Source organism: Prionailurus bengalensis, chromosome D3, assembly GCF_016509475.1.
Source record: "Prionailurus bengalensis isolate Pbe53 chromosome D3, Fcat_Pben_1.1_paternal_pri, whole genome shotgun sequence".
Taxonomy (NCBI): Eukaryota; Metazoa; Chordata; class Mammalia; order Carnivora; family Felidae; genus Prionailurus; species Prionailurus bengalensis.
The window spans coordinates 53,352,985-53,375,879 of NC_057356.1; the positions used below are offsets into that span (position 1 = coordinate 53,352,985).

The 22,895-nt window shown below is 39.8% G+C and overlaps 1 protein-coding gene across 1 annotated transcript in view; it reads right to left on the bottom strand.

Annotated features, from left to right (window-relative positions):
• B4GALT6 (beta-1,4-galactosyltransferase 6) overlaps window positions 1-22,895 on the bottom strand; it is a 68,086-nt gene that overhangs the window by 41,004 nt on the left and 4,187 nt on the right. Inside the window, exon 2 of the mRNA XM_043558536.1 lies at window positions 3,970-4,086. Within this exon, the coding sequence (XP_043414471.1) occupies window positions 3,970-4,086 (117 nt within the window). The remainder of the gene's footprint in view (window positions 1-3,969; window positions 4,087-22,895) is intronic.

Sequence of the window (22,895 nt, forward strand, 5' to 3'; positions counted from 1 at the left end):
ATCCCAATGTATTATGTATAAATCCATCCACTCAACCCCTGCCACTAGTCTGAATATCTTTTTTTTGAAATCAAATTGCCTTTGATTTCCAGTATCTAATAAAGTATCTACAACATGGTAAAAAAAATTACTGTAAATGAACACCTCACAACTGATAATACAGCCAACAATTTAAGCTTTTGGAGACTATACTGTAATAAACCCACAAAATCATTATTCCCATAAAAGTGCTTAGGTCCATCAAGTAGAACCACTGCTTTCAAAATCAGGAGCAGTTTTAAAAGGTTATGCACGATAGATGCAGTTGAGACTGATCTACCACAACTGCTGTAAAATATAGACATTATTTCATCTAATGAATGGATGGATGAAAACACAATGAGTTCTGGGCCCCCAGCCTTCTTCCTCTCTTCTAGAGCCACACCTGAAGGAAAGAGAGACACAGAATGAAAACTGCTGGGCAGGTCCCCTCCTCAGCTCTCATAGGACCTTATGACTAATGGAAAAAGGACCCTCAAGGGCGTAGTTTTTCCCACAAACGGCAGCTTAAAACAGGTACAGAAACTCAGTGAGAGTTCTAGCCTGTTTACCACTGCCTTATGGTATGTTGTCTGTGGCGTCTCAGACCCTGCATCTATCAAACGAGGAAGTGTGCTGGGTTATTTCTAACAAACCTACCACTTCTAACGCTGCATGACAACTATCCTCTGCTTCGGTAATTATTCACTGATTACATCTTGTTTTCTAAACTTGACTAACTCTGTAGCTATAAGGCAAAGCATCATTTGATCATGAGAGTGTGTAATTTCTTTACAAAAGTATTACATACAGTATGTATTTATATTTGGTGCTTCAGAAAGCCAGGTAAGAGGTTAAAAACCCTTTTCTGAAATCAAATGTGTGCTTAGAAATATCACAATCTATTTGCGATCAAGTGTTAAATTTTAAATGAGCCAGTACATGTTAATCGATTTTCCCCTAGAGTTCAGTTAGCTCTTTGTACACCTTATTGGCCATTATCTCCTTTTTGCAGATTATATCTGTATGTCTGTGCAGAAATAAACTGCATTATATTGGTGCACCTGGATGGCTCAGCCGGTTAAGCATCTGACTCTTGATTTCCACTCAGGTCATAGTCTCAAGGTCATGGGATTGAGCCCTGGGTCAGACTCTGTGCTGAGCATGGAGCCTGTTTGGGATTCTCTCTCTCTCTGCCCCTCACCCACTCACACACGCCCGTGCTTGCACGCGCACACACGCACACACTTTCTCTCTCCCAAAATGAATAAACTTAAAAGAAAAGAAATAACAGTATTATAAATAACCATGTATGCTTCCATTTCTCCCAAAAGCCTAGAGATCCTCATACAAAGGGAGGATATTGTTCTTAATGTTGTATCTCCAGTATCTAGTGAAGTACACTAACTATACCAATTGTTCAATATCAGTGAACATGGCAAAAGCCTCACAGTTGCCTACTCAAACTCCGTTTTCTCTTTCTCCTTAGGTAACAGAACCCCAATTTCATTCAAAGCACCGTATCCAGCTCAAAGACTGTAATTTATAGCCCGTTATAACAAAGTCCTGGCCAACGAGATTTAAACAAAGATGGCATGTGAAACTTCTGGGAAGTCTCCTTAAAAGGGTCCCTCTGTTCTTCCCTCTTCCTTTCTTCCTTCTTACTGACCCAAGTACAAATATAAGGACCGGGGCCCTATAACAACCTCAGACTTAAAACTCTGTGACAGAACAGAAGATGGAAGGCATGTGAGGACACTCTCCACCACAGCCACAGATAGCCAACTTCCAGACATAAGAATATAAAGCCTCATGTGCTTAAGCCACTGCAGCCGGGTCTTTCTTATGACCAATCCCGATCTGTAGCTGATACAATGACTGTCCCCAGAGAACAGTGTTACCACCACTGAAGGAACCATGTGAAAAGTTTTCAAAGGTTGACAAAAGTAAGCCAACTCTTACCAAAGCTGGCATTGGTTGTTGGGTCACTATTGAAAATAAGAGATGGAAGGGGCACCTGCGTGGCTCAATCGGTTGAGTGTCCAACTTCGGCCTGGGTCATGATCTCACAGTTTGTGAGTTCGAGCCCTGCGTCGGGCTCTGTGCTGACAGCTCAGAGCCTGGAGCCTGCTTCAGATTCTGTGTCTCCCTCTCTTTCTGCCCCTCTCCCACTCATACTCTGACTCTCTCTCTCTCTCTCAGAATGAGTAAACATTAAAAAAATTTTTTTAAAAGAAAGAAAATATGAGATGGCAAAGGGGAAAAGAGGATTTCCCCATTTCTTTCTTGTCTTCCAGTTGTGGGGTCTTGACTCAGTAATAAATTCTCTTAATCAAGCTCAGTGTTCTCACATAAAACTTATTCATGCCCCAGGAAAAGAACCTGATCATGCACAGAAGTCCAGCACTCCCTTATACAAATACAGTAACCTAAAGATGCTGAGTATTTCTGTTCAGTGGAGTGAACTTTTAGTGAACACTTTCACAATCAACTTATTCAACCAGAACAAGTCCTAAAGAAGCTTTTATAATGTTTAAACTGCTCCTAACATTGACCTACTACTCAGAAGACCAATTAAAGCAGAAGACCAGTTAACAAGATTTTTACTATACTATTAAAATTCCAAGTACAATGACAGTCTTTCTAAAAGAAATTTCTTTAAAGTTAAAAGGGAGAAAACAAGAGTGTTTTGATTTGTGACATCATCAAACAAATCAGGCAAATGGCTAGAATGGATTTTGCAGAAGCACGTGTGAAATTAAATTAAGAATCAATATGATACAGTCTTGAATTTTTTAGAAGCATAAAACTATTACCCACCTTAACAGACATTTTAAGAAGATCTATGGTTGGAAGATAGGGACTTCCTATTAATAGAGTGTGTGTGTGTGTGTGTGTGTGTGTGTGTGTGTGTGTGTATCTGCCTCTTGTTCACAATGGCACATTGGAGAACTACTGACATAAATTAAATCTTTTTTTTTTTAATGTTTATTTATTTTTGAGAGAGACAGAGACAGAATGCGAGTGGGTTGGGGCAGAGAGAGAAGGAGGCACAGAATCTGAAGCACGCTCCAGGCTCTGAGCTATCAGCACAGAGCCCGACGTGGGGCTCAAACTCACAAGCTGTGAGATCATGGCCTGAGCTGAAGTCGGACACTCAACCGACTGAGTCACCCAGGCGCTCCAAATCTTTAATTTTAACTGCTTAAAATGAGAATATAGAGGATGCAACAAATGACAATGAATCATTAAAATCTTTAAGTAACCTCTAATAACACTTTAGGAGACACCGCAGAAACTCTGCCACATGGGGGCATGAGCATTCTTCCACAGTAGTTAAAGCTATTTACATCAAGTCTACCTTCATTAAAGCACTACTTGGGCATATTACTTAAGTTTTAACTAAATGTGATTGTGATGGAGAGTCTACTTCCAGATAATATTTTTAAAGAAGAACAGCTAGCTACGGATTTCCAATCTTCAATAATTTCTCCTGAAGCCCCCTTAAAAAGCCATACAATTATTAAGAATCTTCTGCAATTAAAAACAGTAAGTATTTTCTAGACATAGTTGAAAAACATTTTAGGAGTCAGAATGGGCATAAAGAGAGACAGCAAAAGGACTAATATGGATAAACTACTCTCTCTGTGGTTAATTCCTCTTGACAATAGGTGAATTGGAAAAGCTTTTTGCATTTTATGTTTACAAGAATTAAGTATCTTTGGACAAAACCCCCGTCCCCTCTGTGAGAACACTTTTACATATCCTAAAACATGGGACAGCCCTGGCTCATGCAGTACAAGAACCTCCCCACAGTCAGTAGGAGACACCTTCATCATTAACAGAGTTACTTAGAGACAAAACCAGAGGCTGCGAGACTTGGTTTACCTCTTTTCGCTACAAACGTTGAGAAACAGAAGGAGAGCAGGAGGAAGCAGCTAGCCATCTCACCTGTACCGTTGAGTGTGGTGTTCTTGTTTGTGTACAGCCTGATCATATGTCCTATGGTTTTCACATTTTCTCTCAACATTATTCCTCGAGCTTGTACCATGAAGAGATACGTGTTGGCTACAAAAGAAAAAAGATGAAGTATCATGACTCAGTATGCTTTTGTTTTTAATTTAATAAAATAATAGTCAGAATGAGGAACTGTCCAACAAACCCCAACTGACTCAATCAGCATGTCCAAAGAGAAAACAGAAATATAAAATGATTACTTCCCATTATCAAAAACTTATAAAAACAGGGGTGCTTGGATGGCTCAGTGGGGAGAGCATGGGATTCTTGATCTCAGGGTTTTAAGTTGGAGCCCCAAGTTAGGAATAGAGATTTCTTAAAAAAAAAAAAAATTTAAAAAAAACAACAAACAAAAACATAAAACAAACTGCTTTTTTAAAACAATAAAAATGAAAAATGTAAGTAGTGATGTCCATCAAATAGAATGAGACTAACTGAATATCATAATTCCTTTATTCATAAATTATTTTCTACCATAAAATATACTTAGAAATTTCAAAAAAGGCATTTTACTACAAATATACAATCACATAATATACTTTCTCTAATTCTATATTAATTCCCTCAAATCAAAACTCCAACAAAGGCAAGCATTCCTTTATCTAATCATAAATATATCATAAATCACCACATCTAGTGTGAATATGAATCTCACAATAGATCTTGCAAATTCTCAGTGTCTTTGGGGAAGGAGAGTTAGGGGGCAGAATGACCTAGAATCAATACCTATTTTGGTAATTTCTCTCTACTGAGTTAATTTCTTGGAACGTTTACACTCCCTTTGAATCACAAATCTACCTACCAGGATTGTAAAAGCAGACACAATCAAAATCAATGTGCATTTTCAAGTTGGTACATTTAATTCTTAGTGGTTAAGTGCTTCGAACTAGGCCCCAAATTTCTTCCTTTGGGAGAAACTGGTAAATTGACCAAGATTACAAAAATCTCTGCCTTTAAGAGATGCCAGGCCTCTTCACAGAGGCACAGAAGTAATCAAAAGATCCTTTCTTTGTCAGTCCTGATTCTACAAGCACAATGCAGGCATAACTTTGGACAGCTCACCGAATCTTGGCTTCCTCCCCTAAAAAAGGCAGTACTGCCCTGGCTGTTCTCTAAAGCCCCTTCTTCTCTAAATTCTCCAAGCATACGGCCAAAACATCATGAACTCCACACAGTCAAAGGGAGGAGGATCATTTTCATGGCAAAACCAAAAAACTGCAAGGTTCACCTAATGACTCCTAGGATTTTAAAATAATCTGACCCTGAACACTGTAATGACACTCTCAAAAAATGAATACCAAGTGAAAAAATCTTAAATGCCAACTAATTTTCTGGGTCTTATTCTACTTCCTTGAGATGATACAAAGAGATGAGCAAAATGTAATGTTTACTACCTCCTTTCCCATTTTTTATGTAAATGTTAATTTGCTCGAAATACAAAGGAGCAAAGTAAATAAAACTAGTAGAGAACAGAGTAAAATAACACTCTCCTCTTACCTTCAATCTGTAACAGAGACAGAAACAGAAATCCAAGCTTCACATAAGTTTTACCTCAATCATTTTAAGAGCATGTCTACATCCTCTCTAGAAAGCAGTCCTATAATTATATATATATAACTCATTTAGGCTTGAATTTATTACACCTGTGGGTTTACAAACACAAGTTTTTATTACATTTTTGCCCTTCAGTGGACTTTAAAAGAAAGAAGAAAAGAAAACAAAGTGCAAAATGAAAACAAAAGAATAGCCAACCAAAACAAATGTAGGAAAACAAAACTTCAACTGAATTGATACAGGGAAAAACCATCAAATAGAAAACTAATACCAACTGGTTTTCAACACCCTGGATCATTTAAACTTGAACTTACATAGGAAATTTATTGTCCGTGATGTAAATACCTTGTAACACTTGTTCCATACCAAACTGTCATGAAGCAGCAGGACTGAGGCCCCTGTCAAAGTCTTAGTCTCCAGGAAACAGTACTGAGCCTAAGCAAGGATATGCTAGTAAGAATGTAGATGCACTAACATGTGTCCTAGAAATGGAATTTTTTTTAACTACATTGCTTTTACTTTTAACACACCAACTCATATACAGAAAATTGACATCTTGAAGCCAAGTCAGATTTAAGCAGCAAGGAAAACATCTGGTATAGAAAAGAAACATCAAAGTCAAATGATCCTAAAAACTTCAAAACATCAGGTAACAAAACTGCTAAGGAACATTAAAAAATAAAAATAAAAAATAAAAAAAAATGCCTGCCGACAACTGTGACAAAGGTGAACCATTTACTGAAAGAATGCATTTACTACTCGTTAGATGGATAGAGAAAAAAATTCAGGAAAGCAAGACACCAAGCCCTCCAAATGGAAAATCTATTAGTTTGTCTTAAATCATTTACAGCTAATTGAGTTACATTCCTTAGGTTAATGGTCCTCGTGGGTTTAATCCCCAAAGATCAAAATCCATTAGGGAATGGAGCTGTTTTGTTTAGAGTTGTCATTAATGGGAAGAATGCAAGGTGTCAAAGTATTGCAAGGCACACTAAACCAGCATGAGAATGGTTCCAACTACCTGATTTCCAAACACCCTACATTATTAACCACACTCAAATAACCATATGACTGCTAATTATCATGAATATAAAATGGAATATCTTACTGGCAAACCAACAAATTCGACAAAATCCTCTTCTAAAATTTCTATTCCAAGGGTAAGAAACTGCATTTCAGAAAACAAATAGGAAAATCTCTCTCAGCTTTGCCCTTTGGTCTTGAGACAACTCAGAAATACACTAAAAACTACCACTGCTTAATTAAAATCATGCCCTGTTCTCTAGTTAATTTACTATTTGCCTCTGCTTTGAGACAAATTTATTTACATTGTTCTGCTTTTGGGGTGGGGAGGGGGTACCTATAACTTAAAAACAAAAAAACTTCAAAAATCAACAGTTTACAACTTCCAGACATCTCACCCTGGGTTTGCGAGGCAAGAAATTTATGAACTTGCCTCATTCTCAACATCAGAAAACTAAGGAATGTACTGTGTCTCCCCATCTCTTTCCACCTCCAGCTTTGTTCAGTGAAAAAAGTATTCAGTATTCAGTGAAAAAAGACAAGGAGTATGTGCCAGTCTGCACTGATCTGGAAACATTTCCTGAGCTTCAAAGGCCTCAAACACAATATCCCCTACCTTGCGACACGCTAGCACAGATCCTTTAACAGAAAGTAACCCAGTGAAGGAGATTATGTGAGTTAGGTACATTTTAAGTGTAGCACTGGAGCTAAGAAAGAGGTGCAAGAAATACAACTTGGGGTGACAGTATTTAAGAGTGGGAATTGGGGCGCCTGGGTGGCTCAATCGGTTAAGCGGCCAACTTCAGCTCAGGTCATGATTTCACAGCCCGTGAGTTCCAGCCCCGCTTTGGGCTCTGTGCTGACGGCTCACAGCCTGGAACCTGTTTCAGATTCTGTGTCTCCCTCTCTCTGACCCTCCCCCGTTCATGCTCTGTCTCTGTCTCAAAAATAAATAAACTTTAAAAAACATTTTAAAAAAATAATAAGAGTGGGAAATATGGCAGTGAATTACTGTAAGAAAAATGATCCAGAGAAGAGATAAATTCAGATGCATGGAGAGAGACCGCAAATAGGGTCACATAGATAAAAGATCCCAAGATGAATTAGTCTGAGCTTGAACACAGTGCAGGAGAAAGAGGAAATGGTCAACTATATCAAATGCCAGGAAGGCTAAGAAGAAAAACTAAAAAGAATAGCTTGGGGTGCCTGGGTGGCTCAGTCAGTTAGGCATCCTGCTCTTGATTTCAGCTCAGGTCATGATCTCGCAGTTCGTGAGATTGCACCCTGCATCTGTCCACATGGAGCCTACATGGAATTCTCTCTCTCTCACTCTCTGCCTCTCCCCCCATCAAAATAAATAAAGAAACTTAAAAAAAAAAATAACAGCTTAAAAAAGTAAAACACTAATATTCAGTACATACTCTTTACCAGGAATCCTTAGAAAAGCTTCACATACACTAACCGAATTAATCCTTACAAGTAACCATACAAGATAGGTACTAATATCATTCCCATTTTACAGAGTAAAAAAAAAAAAAAAAAAAAAAATGAGACATGGTTAAGTAATTTGCTCAAGGTCACACAGTTATCAGGTGGTGGTGGAGGCAGAATTCAAATCCCAGCAGTTTAGTTCTTTACCACCATACTATTTAGCCTCTTAAAAATGCTATTAGGAGATCACTGTCAATCTTTTAAGAGAAGAGTTTCTGGGAAGCAATGGAAACAAAAGGCAAACAGGAAAGAGTAAAGTGGGTAGTGGCAAAGTGAAAACAATTTTCAGAGAAAATTGTGAGAGCAAAGTCAAGGGAAAGTGGGTTTTGTTTTTTAGAATAGGAGAAACCTGAGCATGACTGTGGCCTAAGTAGAGGGAAGAAAAAGTACATTTAAATTTAAGGCACAAAAAGAAGTAAGAGGAAGGACAGGAAGGCACATTTCCACTGATGGGACGGTGTACGTAGAGGCTGTGGGGTACACAGGTGTTGAGCATATCCAGGAGTAAACAACCCAACTTGAGTAGAGTTTGGAAGCAATGGAAAATAATTTGTAAAGGTCCACGTGGATGGATGGTGTGGGGGGAAAAAAAAAAAACACAGAAGAAAAAAGGGGAGCGGACTTGAGGTCATTGTGAAGATGAGAAGTAATGTTAACAATGGTGAGAAAGTGCCAGAAGTATAAGGTTAGGAAGACTGTGGACTGGGGAGGTGCAAGGGAGAACAGGTCACAGCTATGGGGACTTGGCACATGGGAGGACGGAAGACAAGGACCAGACTGCCTGATGGCCACCAAGAGAGACGTCAGTGGGATAGGAGGTGGAGCTGGAAGATTCTGAACTGATGCAGGCATATCTCAGAGACACTGCTGCAGTGGTCTGCTGCAGACCACCACAATAGATTTTTTTAATTAATTAATTAATTAATTAATTAATTATTTTACTATAATAAATCAAGTCAAACAAACGTTGTCACTTCCCAGTGCGCCCAAAAGCTACACTTGCACTGTACTCTAAGTGTGCAACAGCTTTATGTCTTAAAAAGTAATGTACATACCTTTTTTTTTTAATGTTTATTTATTTTTGAGACAGACAGAGCACGAGCAGGGGAGGGGCAGAGAGAGAGAGGGAGACACAGAATCCGAAGCAGGCTCCAGGCTCAGAGCCCGAAGTGGGGCTCGAACCCATGAAGCACGAGATCACGACCTGAGCTGAAGTCGGATGCTCAACCGACTGAGCCACCCAGGTGCCCCAAAAAGCAATGTAATACCTTAACTAAAAAATACTTTATTGCTAAAAAATGTTAATCATCATCTGAGCTTTCAGCAAGTAATAACCTTTTCGCTGATGGAGGGTCTTGCCTCAAAGTTGATGGCTGCTGACTGATGGGGTGGTGGTGCTGAAGGCTGGGATGGCTGTGGCAATTTCTGAAAATAAAACAACAACCAAGTTTGCCACATCAAATGATTCTTCCCTCCACGAATGATTTCTCTGGAGAACGTGATGCTGTTTGCTAGCATTTTATCCATAGTAGAACTGCAAAACTGGAGTCAATCCTCTCAGACCCTGCCACTGCTTAATGAACTAAGTTTATGTAATATTCTAAATCCTCTGTTGTCATTTCAGCAATCTTCACGGCATCTTCACCAGCAGATTCCATCTCAAGAAACCACTTTCTTTGTTCATCCATAAAAAGCAACTCCTCACCCGCTCGAGTTTTATCATGAGATTGCAGCAAATCAGTCACATGATCAGACTCCACTTGTAACTCTAGTTCTCTTGCTATTTCCACCACATCTACAGTGACTTCCTCCACTGAAGTCCTGAACCCCTCAAAGTCATCCATGAGGGTTAGAATCACTTTCTTCCAAACTCCTGGTAATGCTGATATTTGGACCTCTTCCCCTCCATAAATGTTCTTAATAGCATTTAGAACGATGAATCTTTTCCAGGTTTTCAATTTACCTTGCCCAGATCCATCAGAGGAATCACTATGTATGACAGGTAAAGCTTTATGAAATGTATTTCTTAAATAATACTTGAAAGTCAAAATGGCTCCTTGACCCATGGGCTACCGAACGGATGCTGTGTCAGCAGGCATGAAAATACTAACTTCATTGTATATCTCCATCAGAGCTCTTGAGTAAAGGTACCTTGTCAATGAGCAGAAATATTTCGTAAGAAACCTTTTTTTCTGAGTAGGTCTCAACAGTGGACTTTAAATATTCAGTAGTAAACCATGCTGTAAACAAATGTGCTCTCATCTAGGTTTTGTTGTTCCATTTCTAGAGCACAGGCAGAGTAGACTCAGCATCATTCTTCAGGGTCCTAGAATTTTGGGAATGGCAAATGAGAGATGGTTTCAATTTAAAGTCACCTGCTACATTAGCCCCTACCTAACAAAAGTCTGCCTGTCCTTTAAAGCTTCGAAATCAGGCATTGACTTCTCTTCTCTAGCTATAAAAGTCCTAGACGGTGTCTTCTTCCAATAGAAAGCTGTTTTGTCTATACTGGGTGTCTGTTGTTTAGTGGAACCACCTTCACTAATTAGCTAGACCTTCTAGATAAGTTGCTATGGCTTCTACACCAGCACTTGCTGCTTCTCCTTGCACTGCCGTGTTACAGAGACAGCTTCTTTCCTTAAACCTCATGAACCAACCTCTGCTAGCTTCCAACTTTTCTTCTGCAGCTTCCTCACCTCTCTCAGCCTTCCCATAATTGAAGAGAGTTAGGGCCTTGCTTTGGATCAGCTCGGCCTTCAGGGAATGTTGTGGCTGGTCTGATCTTCTATCCAGACCACTAAAACTTTTTCCATTTCAGCAATAAGATTGGGTCACCTTCTTATCATTCATGTGTTCACCGGAGTAGCACTTTTAATTTCCTTCAAGAACCATTCTTCTGGGGGCACCTGGGTGGCTTAGTCAGTAAAGCATCCAACTCATTGATTTCAGCTCAGGTCATGATCTCACAGTTCATGAGTTCAAGCCCCACGTTGGGCTCTGTGCTGACAGCATGGAGCCTCCTTAGGATTCTGTGTCTCCTCTCTTTGCCTCTCCCTACTTGTCCTTGCATGCACACACATGCTCTCTTTCAAAAATAAACAAACTTTATGGGGTGGCTGGGTGGCTCAGTCAGTTAAGTGTCCGACTTTGGCTCAGGTCATGATCTCACGGTTCATGAGCTCAAGTCCCACGTTGGGCTCTGTGCTGAGCATGGAGCCTGCTTTGGATTCTGTGTCTCCTCTCTCTGCCCCTTCCCTGCTCGTACTCTCTGTCTCTCTCAAAAAATAAATAAATAAAACATTAAAAAATAAAAAAATAAAATAAAATAAAATAACCTTTCCTCTGCATTCACATCTTGGCTGTTTGGTGCAAGAGAGCTTTCCACCTGTCTTGGCTTTCGACATCCCTTCCTCACTAAGCTTATTCATTTCTAGCTTTTGATTTAAAGTGAGATGTGCAACTCTTCCTTTCACTTGAGCACCTAGAAGCCACTGTAGGATTATTAATTAGCCTAATTTCAATATTGTTGTGTCTCAGGAAATATAAGGAGGCCCAAGGAGAGGGAGACTGACTGGGAAGGGTCAGTCAGCAAAGTGTCAGAACACGCACATTTATTGATTATTAAGTTTGCTGTCTTAAGTTTGGGTTCATGACACCCAAAACAATTACAATAGTAACATCAAAGAACACAAATCACCATAACAGATATAATAATAATGAAAACGTTTGAAATATAGTGACAATTACCAAATGTGACACAAAGACATGAAGTGAGCAGATGCTGTTGGAAAAATGGTGTCAACAGACTTTCCCGACGCAAGATTGCCACATTCAATTTGTAAAAAATGCATTATCTGCAAAGCACAATAAAGTGAAGCATAATAAAATGAGGTACGCCTGTACTAATTGCCAAAATCATCCCAGGATGCAGAATGTTGGGGGCACAGGCTTCTAAAGAGAAGAGAAGTGAATGAACATTTATTGAGTACCTACATTGGTCAAGCTACCTGCTGTATACAAATATATGTAAATATATATACATATAACTATATTTAATTCTTTTTTTAGTTTTTTTAATGTTTATTTATTCGTGAAAGAGACACACAGCATGAGTGCGGGAGAGGCAGAGAGAGAGAGAGAGAGAGAGAGAGAGAGAGAGAAAGAGACTGAATCCAAAGCAGGCTCCAGGCTCCAAACTGCCAGCACAGAGCCCAACGCAGGGTTCGAACCCATGAACCGCAAGATCATGACCTGAGCCAAAGTCGGACACCTAATCAACTGAGCCACCCAGGCGCCCATGATTATATTTAATTCTTAAACTGCCTGTATGTATCAGGTTGAACGGAGACCCCCCCCAAAAGATAATGTGCACATCCTAATTCCCAGAAGCGGTGAAAATGTTATCTTATTTGGAAAAGGAGTCTTTGCAGATGTAATTAAGGATCCTGAGATGAGGAGATCATCCTGGATTATCCGGGTGGGCATAAAATCCAATGACAAATGCACGGACAAGAAAAGGGCAAGGGATCATTTACACACACACACACACAGAATAAAGAAATGTAAAGATGGAAGCAGAGACTGGAGTGATGTGGCCACAAGCCTAGGAAGACAAAGAATGCCAAGAGGCACCTGAGACTGGAAGAAGGAAGGAAGGATTCTCCTCGAGAGCCTCCAGAGGGAGCACAGCCCTGACAACACTTGATTTCAGACTTTTGGTCCCCAGGACCGTGAGATAATAAATTTCTGTTGCTTCAAGCCACTCAGGGTGTGGTAATGTGTATAACAGCCATAGGAAACTAATACACTACCACAAGGCGTGGGTACAATTTTCCCCATCATAAGATCCGAAAACAAACTCAGAAGCTACATAGGTAGGTATTAAAAACTGGGATTCAAGGACAGGTCTGAAGGACTCTGAGGGGCAGCAAAGTGTTAGAAGCAATGGTTGAAAGTCATAGAGCAGAGGGAGGGGCAAAAAAGAAAAAAAAAGAAAAATCTTCAATGTGAGAAGTTCTAAGGGGAGTGAGAAGGGATCAACCAGATTCCAACTAGTGCAAGGAAGAAGAGGAGGAAATCAGAAGGGGCACTTATAGTTTCCCATATTATCTACAGAACACATAAAGAATTGAACAATGTGGAAAAAAGAAAAATACTGCTTATATTACACCCCTTGATATTAGTACAGATATCTGAATCAGATAGCTCTGAATTTCTAAGAACTCACAATAATCTTCTAAGTATCTATTTCAGATGCTTAAAGGTTTTCTTCTTCCCACATCTAGCCCTTGTTCAACAAATTCCCAGAAATTACTCATCCAAGATGGTAAAGCTAAACATATTATCTCTGTTAATAATGTTGTAAACCCCAGAACTAGGCCAGATAATATGTGAAATATTGTTCATACTTTGTCTAGGACCAAAGTACTGCCTGGGTTAAAAACAAAAAAGCAACAAATTTCTAGGTTGTGCCAGACTGTGAGACAAACAATTCACTTTATGTCAAGGTACTATTTAAGCAGAGTACCTCACCATGGTGATGATAATTCAAAGCCAGGTATGGGCTCAAGGAAATCTGTAGTGCAAATAATTACCAACCTACAATAACTTCCTCCCCATCTTTCAAGTGAGTCATGGGCTGACTAACGAATAAAGAGAATGAAAGACTTCTTCTGCATTCAGAATCCCATTTTATCAAGGAATAATGAATTCGGTGGTTAGACAAGGTACAGATCTATTTCAGATCTTAGCCAACAGCTACAGCTTTGCTGATGTAGACACTAAAAATTAACAAGAAATTCTTTACAACTGGTGCTTTTACCACTTCCACTCTGCAATTTAGCAGTCTTAAGTTATTTCTGGAGATTATTTATGTTTGAATACTGATCAAAATTAAATATTTTTAAATAAAATTGGACTTTCCCAACAGTCTTAAAGACGTTCAGGGTGGAGACATGTGTTTGTTCAACACATATTTACTGAACGCTTACCATTTGCCAAGCAGTACCAGAAATTAAGGGGTCAGGGAGGTTCCTTTGTAAAAACCAAAATCCTAAAGCAGCATAAACTACCTAAAACATCAGAAGTACTTTGGCAGATCATCAGTGAAGCCTCGTTTAAACTCAGCTGATAATTCTAAAAATAGACTCTGAACCTAGCAATATGAAAACACTAACACAAGATATCAATCTGCACTGACATTTCTTAGTTGACTGGTGTTCACTTAAAATAGACACACATTTCTTTAAAGCACAAACAAAAGTTAAGCATTATGCACCACATTGTAGGAAAGGAAAATTAGGAAATGAGGGAATCAGGGAAGAAAGAATGTATCCAATTAAATAGATTTTTTAACCTAATCGGTAAGGAAACTTATCTAATGAAATTACAGACTAAAAGATCAAACCATAAACAAACAGCCAGGCAACATTATTAAATTTTTGAAAATTAATGATTTCAGAATACATAAGGTGAATGTGAAATGAATCTTTACTTAAGAATTCTATCATGTGGGGCGCCCGGGTGACTCAGTTGGTTAGGTGTCCAACTTTTGATTTCAGTTCCGGTCGTGATCTTACGGCTCCACACTGACGGCACGGAGCGTGCTTGAGATTCTCTCTCTCCCTCTCACTGCCCCTCTTCTGCTCACGCACTCTCTTGCTCAAAATAAGTAATTTTTTTTAATTCTCTCATGAGGAAAAAAGGTGAAAAGTATTTGAACTATATGTTTTATAATTATCCCCAATTTCCTTGTGTTTTCACAATTAAAATACCTTTTGAAATTTCAACTTATTTATGAAAGGAAAATGATTCTGTAACAAGCAGGAGAGAAGGAGACACTGTGGGAAATGAATTTCAAAGATTTCCAAAGCTAGAGCATATTTTCAAATCAATAAACAAGGCACCTTATAATTCTCTCCCTTAGGTCTCTTGATTCAAATAAAAATAAAGTCCAATTTCTCTTCCTCTGAGTCAAACTAGAAATTGCATAAATCATAATTTCTGAGGTATTAACGTAATTATCAGGAAAACAATATATATAACATGGTTTCAATAAGGTCACATTAACACTAGCAAACCTCAAATATTTAAAAATAAAACAAGACCCAATATTTCAATCGAGATTATAGCACCAAGTTTCATATACCTACTTAAGTGTAACAATATTACAAAGAGACTTTTCTAGAAAAATGCTATATAAAATGTTTTTAAATCATTGGCTAACATGCAAGGTTATCTGCTTTAATCCCTTTTACTGATCTGATTAAGTAAATTACAATGTATCTTTCTAATAATTAAAAACACTAACAAATTTCAGATCAACCTATAATTCAGTCACATAGTCAGTGCAGATTCACAAAGAAACACATGATCCTGGTTGTCTTAAAGGATGTATTTGTCCATTCTGTCCATCTGTATTCTGGAGGAAAAAAAATTCTTCACCATGACAGCCATCTCCGCTCCAGTAAAACATGATGCTATAAACAAGTTAATCTAGTTTTTAAAAAGTAAGATTTCTTCTATGAAAGATCAAATGATATAAGATGATTAATTTAGAGAGGTAAACCTGTCAAGCACTTAACTTTTTTTCACCCACCAGTTGGGGTATTTGTCAGAAATAAAGTTCCCAGGGTCCAGAATTACCTAAGATGTATATTAAAAATGAAACAGAATCAGAATCAGAATCTCAGGTGATAAAACGTAGGAAATAAGTTTGTTTATGCAAACCACCTTAAGCACATTCATGTTTGAAAACCACTGCTTGTAGTAACTCTTTAAAAATAACATTTGTAACAAGCAAAAAATTAGAACGTCCTTTTACATCAGTTTAATTATATTAAATAAATCCTCTTTACACAGCTTTCTAATTCATGCACAGCTCATTCAGACATGGAAGAATCTAAGTTTACCTCCTAGTATAATGGTATCATATGATGATTTGGTCGAACCAAAGACTTTCACACACTCGAGTAATTAATCATGAAAACATAGATGCAAGCAAAAAGCCATATTTATTATGCCTCTGGAGAAAAAAACAAGTTAATTACAAATTTCAGATTTAAAATTACTAAGTATGTTTTCCTAAACATTTCGCCACGCCACGCAGCCAAAAATATAACTGCTGACGAACACCCTTTAAGCTATCTTTCCTATTTTAACTGAGGGTTTTTGCTGTGGCTTTAAACTAAACTTTGCCAAGTTTTGATATGACTAAAAACAAGTATGCTGATGAAACATAACAAATCAAGTTGGCTCACTACAGGATTTATATACTAGAGAAAAATAAAATTGGGGTGTTACCTGAAATTGCCCAGTGAATCCAAGACATGAGATAAAAATGTCCAGTACTAACTGGAGTAAAGTCTTAATTTTGCAAAGGCGTGTTAATGGTGGTGTAGATATCCTCAGAAAACCTACTTTCAACCTTGAATCAGCCTGATCTTCACCATAAATCACAATATTACCTGTATAGTACTCTCTTTGCTACTATTCTGACAAAAGGCAGAAATGGAAAAAAATAGTCTTTTAAATATTAAATCACTGTGTCCTCCAGGAATTAAAAAGAGGAAAGAGAAGAGAAGAGAAGAGAAGAGAAGAGAAGAGAAGAGAAAAGAAAAGAAAAGAAAAGAAAAGAAAAGAAAAGAAAAGAAAAGAAAAGAAAAGAAAAAGCAGATACAGAGGGAAAAGGGGAAAAAAGGATGACAGATGACAGGGAGAGGCTGTTCTGATTAAACTGGTAAACTGCAGTCTGAGGCAGTGGTAACAACAGCCAGCTCGGTCTAAAGCAGCCAGGAAAATTGACAAGGAGAATAGTGCACAAATCAATGCTCTTGGGAATTCCCAAAAGTGACCTAGGAAATCCGAGCTCTAAAAAAATCACTGCAATGTACCTCTTTCCACTGTCTCCCTGCAGTCTCCCCATCCACCCCCACACTTACTTAAGACAAACATGAAACGCAGGCTTGAAAGGGAAAGGAAGTCATAAAAGGCAATGTGGGGGTGGGGGGACAGGTGGAGGAACAGGTCTGCCCCTAGGCTGGGTGAGCAAGGGTGCTGTGGAGGTTAACATAGCATAACTGAGTGTAAGAGGCTATTAGAAGTCTCACCAGTCTCCCAAGCCAAGCACCTTCTCCAGCCTTAACAGGTGGTCATCTACCCCCGGATTAAAAACATGCTTATGAAGCACTTATTTCATTGTTTACTGACAACTCAGAATGCTGTGGTTTCTTAAAATCTGCTTCATGGGGCACCTGGGTGGCCGAGTTGGTTAAGTGTCCGACTTCAGCTCAGGTCATGATCTCACGGTTCGTGCATTCGAGCCCTGCATTGGGCTCGTGCTGATGGCTCAGAGCCTGGAGCCTGCTTCAGACTCTGTGTCCCCTCTCCCCCACTCATGCTCTGTGACTCAAAAATAAACATTAAAAAATTTTTTTAATCTGCCTCTTTGTAACTAAACTACCTTTATGGCTATCTGACGCTATCCAAAAAAGTTTCGTCTCTCTTCTACGTGGTCTTCCTTTAAGCTGAAGAAGACAGAGCTCATATTTCCCCCAAACCATCTTCCAGGGCAACAATGATCAGGTCCTTCAACTCACGCACAGTGGAAGAGTCAGATACCCCAAGCTGTACATTTCAGCTCTGCCAGAAAACTACTTCAGCTCTTCCAACAACAACATGTGAGACTCCGGACAGGTGACAATCTTTGGGAGCCAGTCTTGCCTTCTCTTTCTTTACAAGACTATTCCATTAGCATGGGGCTGGGGGTGTGGCAAGGACAACTCTATGAAGCTCCAACAGTGAGGCAGAGGGCTACATTTGGGATCTTTCTCCTGTAACTTCTTTCTTTGCACAAAGATTTGGCTCCAGAGACACCAAGGCCTCTGGGTCCAAGGTTCCCATGGCCCCGGCCCTTGAACAGAGGAGCAAACCTAGAGGCTCCAGTGGGGAAACAGGCAGCCATAGCTCTGACCACCAGAGAGCCTAAGGCCTACAAAGCCAAGTGTCCTGATAAGCCTTGTAGTATATCCTCTGATAAACAGGCTGGCCACACGATGGGCTAGGAAACTACCCACTGTATATAATAACACTGCCTCAAGAGAAAAATCCATCCTGTTCCCAGCTAAATTCCAACTGGTATTTGGAATACCTGCCACACAGAGACTACAACCTAGATTAGGAGTTTCCCTTTTAAAAGTATCCACAGACGTGGCTATTTTTACCTTCAATAAACATTAAAAGGCAGTAATGGTAAACACTGCTGCAGAATAAATACATCACTTACCTCGTTCTGCCACATTAACAGACCTCAAATGTATTCATGAAAGAATAACATGAAGAATGGTATTTAGCATTGTCAGATTTCAATGAATAAATTTTCTCTTCAAAAATACCTAATTTCGGGGTGCCTGGGTGGCTCAGTTGCTTGTGTCCAACTCCGGCTCAGGTCATGATCTTGTGGTTTGTGGGTTAGAGCCCCACATTGGGCTCTGTGCTGACAGCTCAGAGCCTGGAGCCTGCTTCAGATTCTGTCTCTCTCTCGCTCTCTGCCCCTCGCCCACTCACACTCTGTCTCTGTCTCTATCTGTGTCTCTCTTTCAACAATAAATATTTAAAAATTAAAAAAAAAAAAACCTAATTCCCACAGGCCCCTAGGATTTAGATTCACATATACTGAAACAACATAGTGGAGTTACGTATGCTGTTCAAGGATGGCAATCTGACTGTGGTAGGCAGTCTCTAAGAATGCCTCCTATTCCCTTGATTGTAGACCAAACTGAGTGGCTCTTTTCTGAGAAAACACGGCAAAAGTGATGAGGTTTTGTGAGCTGCCCTGTAGAGAGGCCCATGTGGCAAGAAGTGAGGGAAGCCTCCAACTAACAACCTGCAGAGAACTGAGGCCCTCACTCCAACAGCCCTCAAAGAACTGAATCCTGCCCAAACCTACATGGGTGAACTTGGAAGGCTCCCCTGTGGAGCCTTCACCCACAACCCTGATCAACCCTCAATACTCTGTAGCCTCGTGAGAGAACTTGAACCACAGGCATGCAGCCACACCATGTCCACATTCCTGGCCCATAGCAACTATGAGATAATACATATGTGTTCTTTTAAGCTCCTACATTTTGGGGTAATTCACAAAATTATAGATAACTAATATGCTGACCAATCCAATTTTCTCTACTGTTCCTAATTCCCAGCCCAACCCTCCAGAAACTCCCAAGGTGTCTAACATCCAACATCCCAATGGTATTGATTAGTCAGCTGGTAAGAGAACAAAGGAGCCGCCCTACCAACAGAAGGGACTGAATTAGAAACATTCAGCCACTCAACAATTCTTTAGTAAGCCTCTAGCATGTGCCAAGGCAGAAACCAAATCTCTTAACTTAGTTTAGGAAACAGTTCACTCTATACTTAGATTTGATCAAATAAACTGAGCCCCTCACTCTAAACAGATAACTCAAACACCTACCTAATCTAGTATGAACTCCCTCAACCTCCTTCTCCATATTCATCTAATTTTTTGCTACAGCAAACATCTTTATGTCCTCTCTTCTCCCATCTCCAAAACTAATGTACCTATACGCTTTATCCCACTCTACCTGCTCTAATTCCAATCTTGCTCCCTTTAATCCATTCATAGTGGTACCGCCTAAATATTTCTGAAATGCAAATCTGATTGCGTCACTCTCCTACTTAAAATTTAAGCTCAATGGTTTGACATTGTCCTCAGGCTAACGTCCAAGTTCTCATACCCAGTTTACAAGGATCACTCCGACTGGACCCATGTGTATCTCTCTGGCTCCAGCCCACACTCCTCTCTGTACTCTATGCTTTAGCCCCTAACTTTTTTTTTTTTTAACTTTCCATTTCCCCCTCACCTCTTAGCTTTCAAATATTCCAATCTAGCATGAAATATTTTTCCCCCAAGCCAATCGTTTAAGTACCTAATTTAAGCTTCTGGCCGCAGCTTCATCTTTGTCTTCTCCATAATGCCTAAATTAGTTTAGTGCCACCCCACAACCGGTGCATCCACAACAAATGGCATTTCACTCTACTCTAGAATAGTTATTCTTCAGTTGTGAGGATTTCTCACTGGTTATATGGTCTGTGAAGACAAGGACCTGTGGATCCTGTTCAATGCTGAACCAGAGTGTCCTGTAGAGACAAACATTTGCAGTATGAAGTCTTCCTAGATCACATGTTATAATCCGTTCTCTACTTACCTCCTACTTACCAAATCGGGAATTCTTCTAAGCATTAACCCATTGCAACACTTGTCTTGCTAATCATTTTTCATTCATTCATTCACTCACTCACAAAGGCCTCACTTCATTCCTATGATCTCTCTCTCCCTTCATTTTCCTGTTCCTATTTCTCCACTTGCCCTAAGTTGTTAGATTTCATCCATGGTTATCTTCTATTCAGCTTCCACAAGCTCTCCTTGAGTGGCCATCCAAACTTCCCACGATGTCAACCACATTGACTGCCTATTTGAGACTGGGGAATGAATAGGGTAACAGAGCCTTTTGGGAAACTTTTCAAACTACACTTAGGCCTCCTCCTATTTTGATTTAATCCTTAGCACCCCATGTTTACCAGTAACTGACATGATGAGTTACTTCTACTTGCAGGAGTTAGTTTTATCACTCAGGTGTGTTGGGGGGGAAATAGGTAAGTACCATTTACATATATGCTGAAGACAGCCAAATCTCTCTTGTTAGACGTCTCTCCAAGGCTCTAAGTTCTTATTTGCATCTTCCTACCTACTGACATGTTCTTCCTGGATATCCCACACTCTCTCTAAAGAGTTAGGATATCCTAACTCACTCTCTCTAAAACCAAAATAGCTTCCTCAAAGCACATGCCTGTCTATACCTCCTACCAGCCACCTAGCTGTCTAAGCTGGAATACCAGCATCCTCCTAAAGCCTCTCTCTTTCCTTCAATGTCACTACTCACATCCTCTCAACTCTGTCTGGATCCAACTATGACCTTGATCAGGTTCTAATATTCTACTTTCTGGGCTACTGGAATAACTTCCTACCTGGTCTCCCTGCCACTGGTTCTGCCCTTTATCAATCATGCTCCATGCTAAAAGAAATGCTCTAAAAAAAGGATTGCATCATTCCCCTTTTCAAAACTTCTGATGTTTCCTGCTACTCCCAGGACAAAAATTTGACCCTGGGATGAGTGACCAGCAAAGAAAGGCCCGGAGGAAAGAAACCACTGACACCAAGACCCAAATCAAAAGAAACCCTAAAAGGAGCCATGTAGGTCAGAGAACTTGGTAAGGAAAACACCAGTGGACCTTTGACACACAAAGCAAACTTCAACAGCTCAAAAAGAACACAACCAGGCTCACACAGCCAGGGCCAGGAGGCTAAAGGGCTATGATAAGAAAGCTGCAGGGCAACTTGCCACCTTCTGAGCTAGCCAAGAGGAACTCAGGCAAGGAAAAAAAAAAAAAAAATTAAATGGGCATCAATGTTAAACATTCAGGAAAAATCAGTAGAAATACAACTACAGGATAAATGTATAAAAGCTTTGAAAATGGATACCATTGTAAGAAACAACTGAGACGATTTCATATGGAAAAAAAAACTGTGAAAGTAATCTATAAAAATTTAGAAAAAAAAATGTCAGGGGGATCTCAGCAACGACCTAATAAGCCACCGTCTCCCATAACGCATACCCCTGCACACAGACCCCCACACTCTGACCACCCATCAGCTACACCAGAAGTAGCAGAGCTCAAACAGCCCAGAGGCCTGAACTAACAAAGCACTTGCCGGGTAATTCCTTAAAGGGCCCATAGGAATTCAGACCAAAGTGCCCCAACCAGATTCCACCTCTACTCAAAGAATAAAACAGCCTGTCAGCATGTCTAGGAAAGGTCAGAAGCTCTGGTGAGTCAAATAGACAGTGAAACCCCATTCCCAAAGGAGTTATGCAATCTTCTCCACCATACTACCCCACTAATTATAGGCACATCAACTCTTTTTCTTAATCATAGACAGCTTCAATAAACCTGTGCGAGTCAAGTCCAGCTTCTCTCTGCCAGGAATTTTTGGGTCCTCGACACCAAAATACTGGCTGACCTGCCACTCCACATCCTAAGTGGTAGCGGGGTGGAAATACTTCTGTTTTTAAGTACCTTTGCCCATGCTGTCCCATTGCTTAGTCCGGAAAACTCTCAATGGCCTGCTCCAACCATCAGCACCTTCTGGAAATCCTTAACTAGCCCACACTCCACAAGGCATGCTTTCCAAGGACTGGCTATAGCTCTTTCCTGATGTTCATCCCATTGTAGCATGAGGGAAGTAACTGTGTCTTAGTCATCTATCTTCTGTGCCTCAAACAATGTCCAGCCTATGTGAGATACTCCACTTGTGTTTGCTGAATGAACTTGGAAGTCAGCTCATCTTCTCCTTTGATACTATAGCAGGAAAATAGAAGTATGTTGTGTTGGAAGTTACAATGGAAACTATTTCACGCTAAATGGAATTTCACTGGCAATCCAGCCAGGTCAAGACCTTGGGGGGAAACTGCACTCATCTTTTTGCAATCCTGCACAAAAGCAGAAAGAGAATGAGAAACAATTAATGGCTCCTGACTCTACCAGGTGGGCTAGGGGAAGTGGTCTATGGACTTCCTGGGGGGGGGGAGTCTGCAGACCAATTTCCCTTGGTACTAAAGTTCATGATATAAAGACTATCCCTGTATTTCCAGCATGAATTAGAAATTTCAAGGAAAATGTTTCAAAATATTCTCAAGAATAATGAGCTTAGAGTT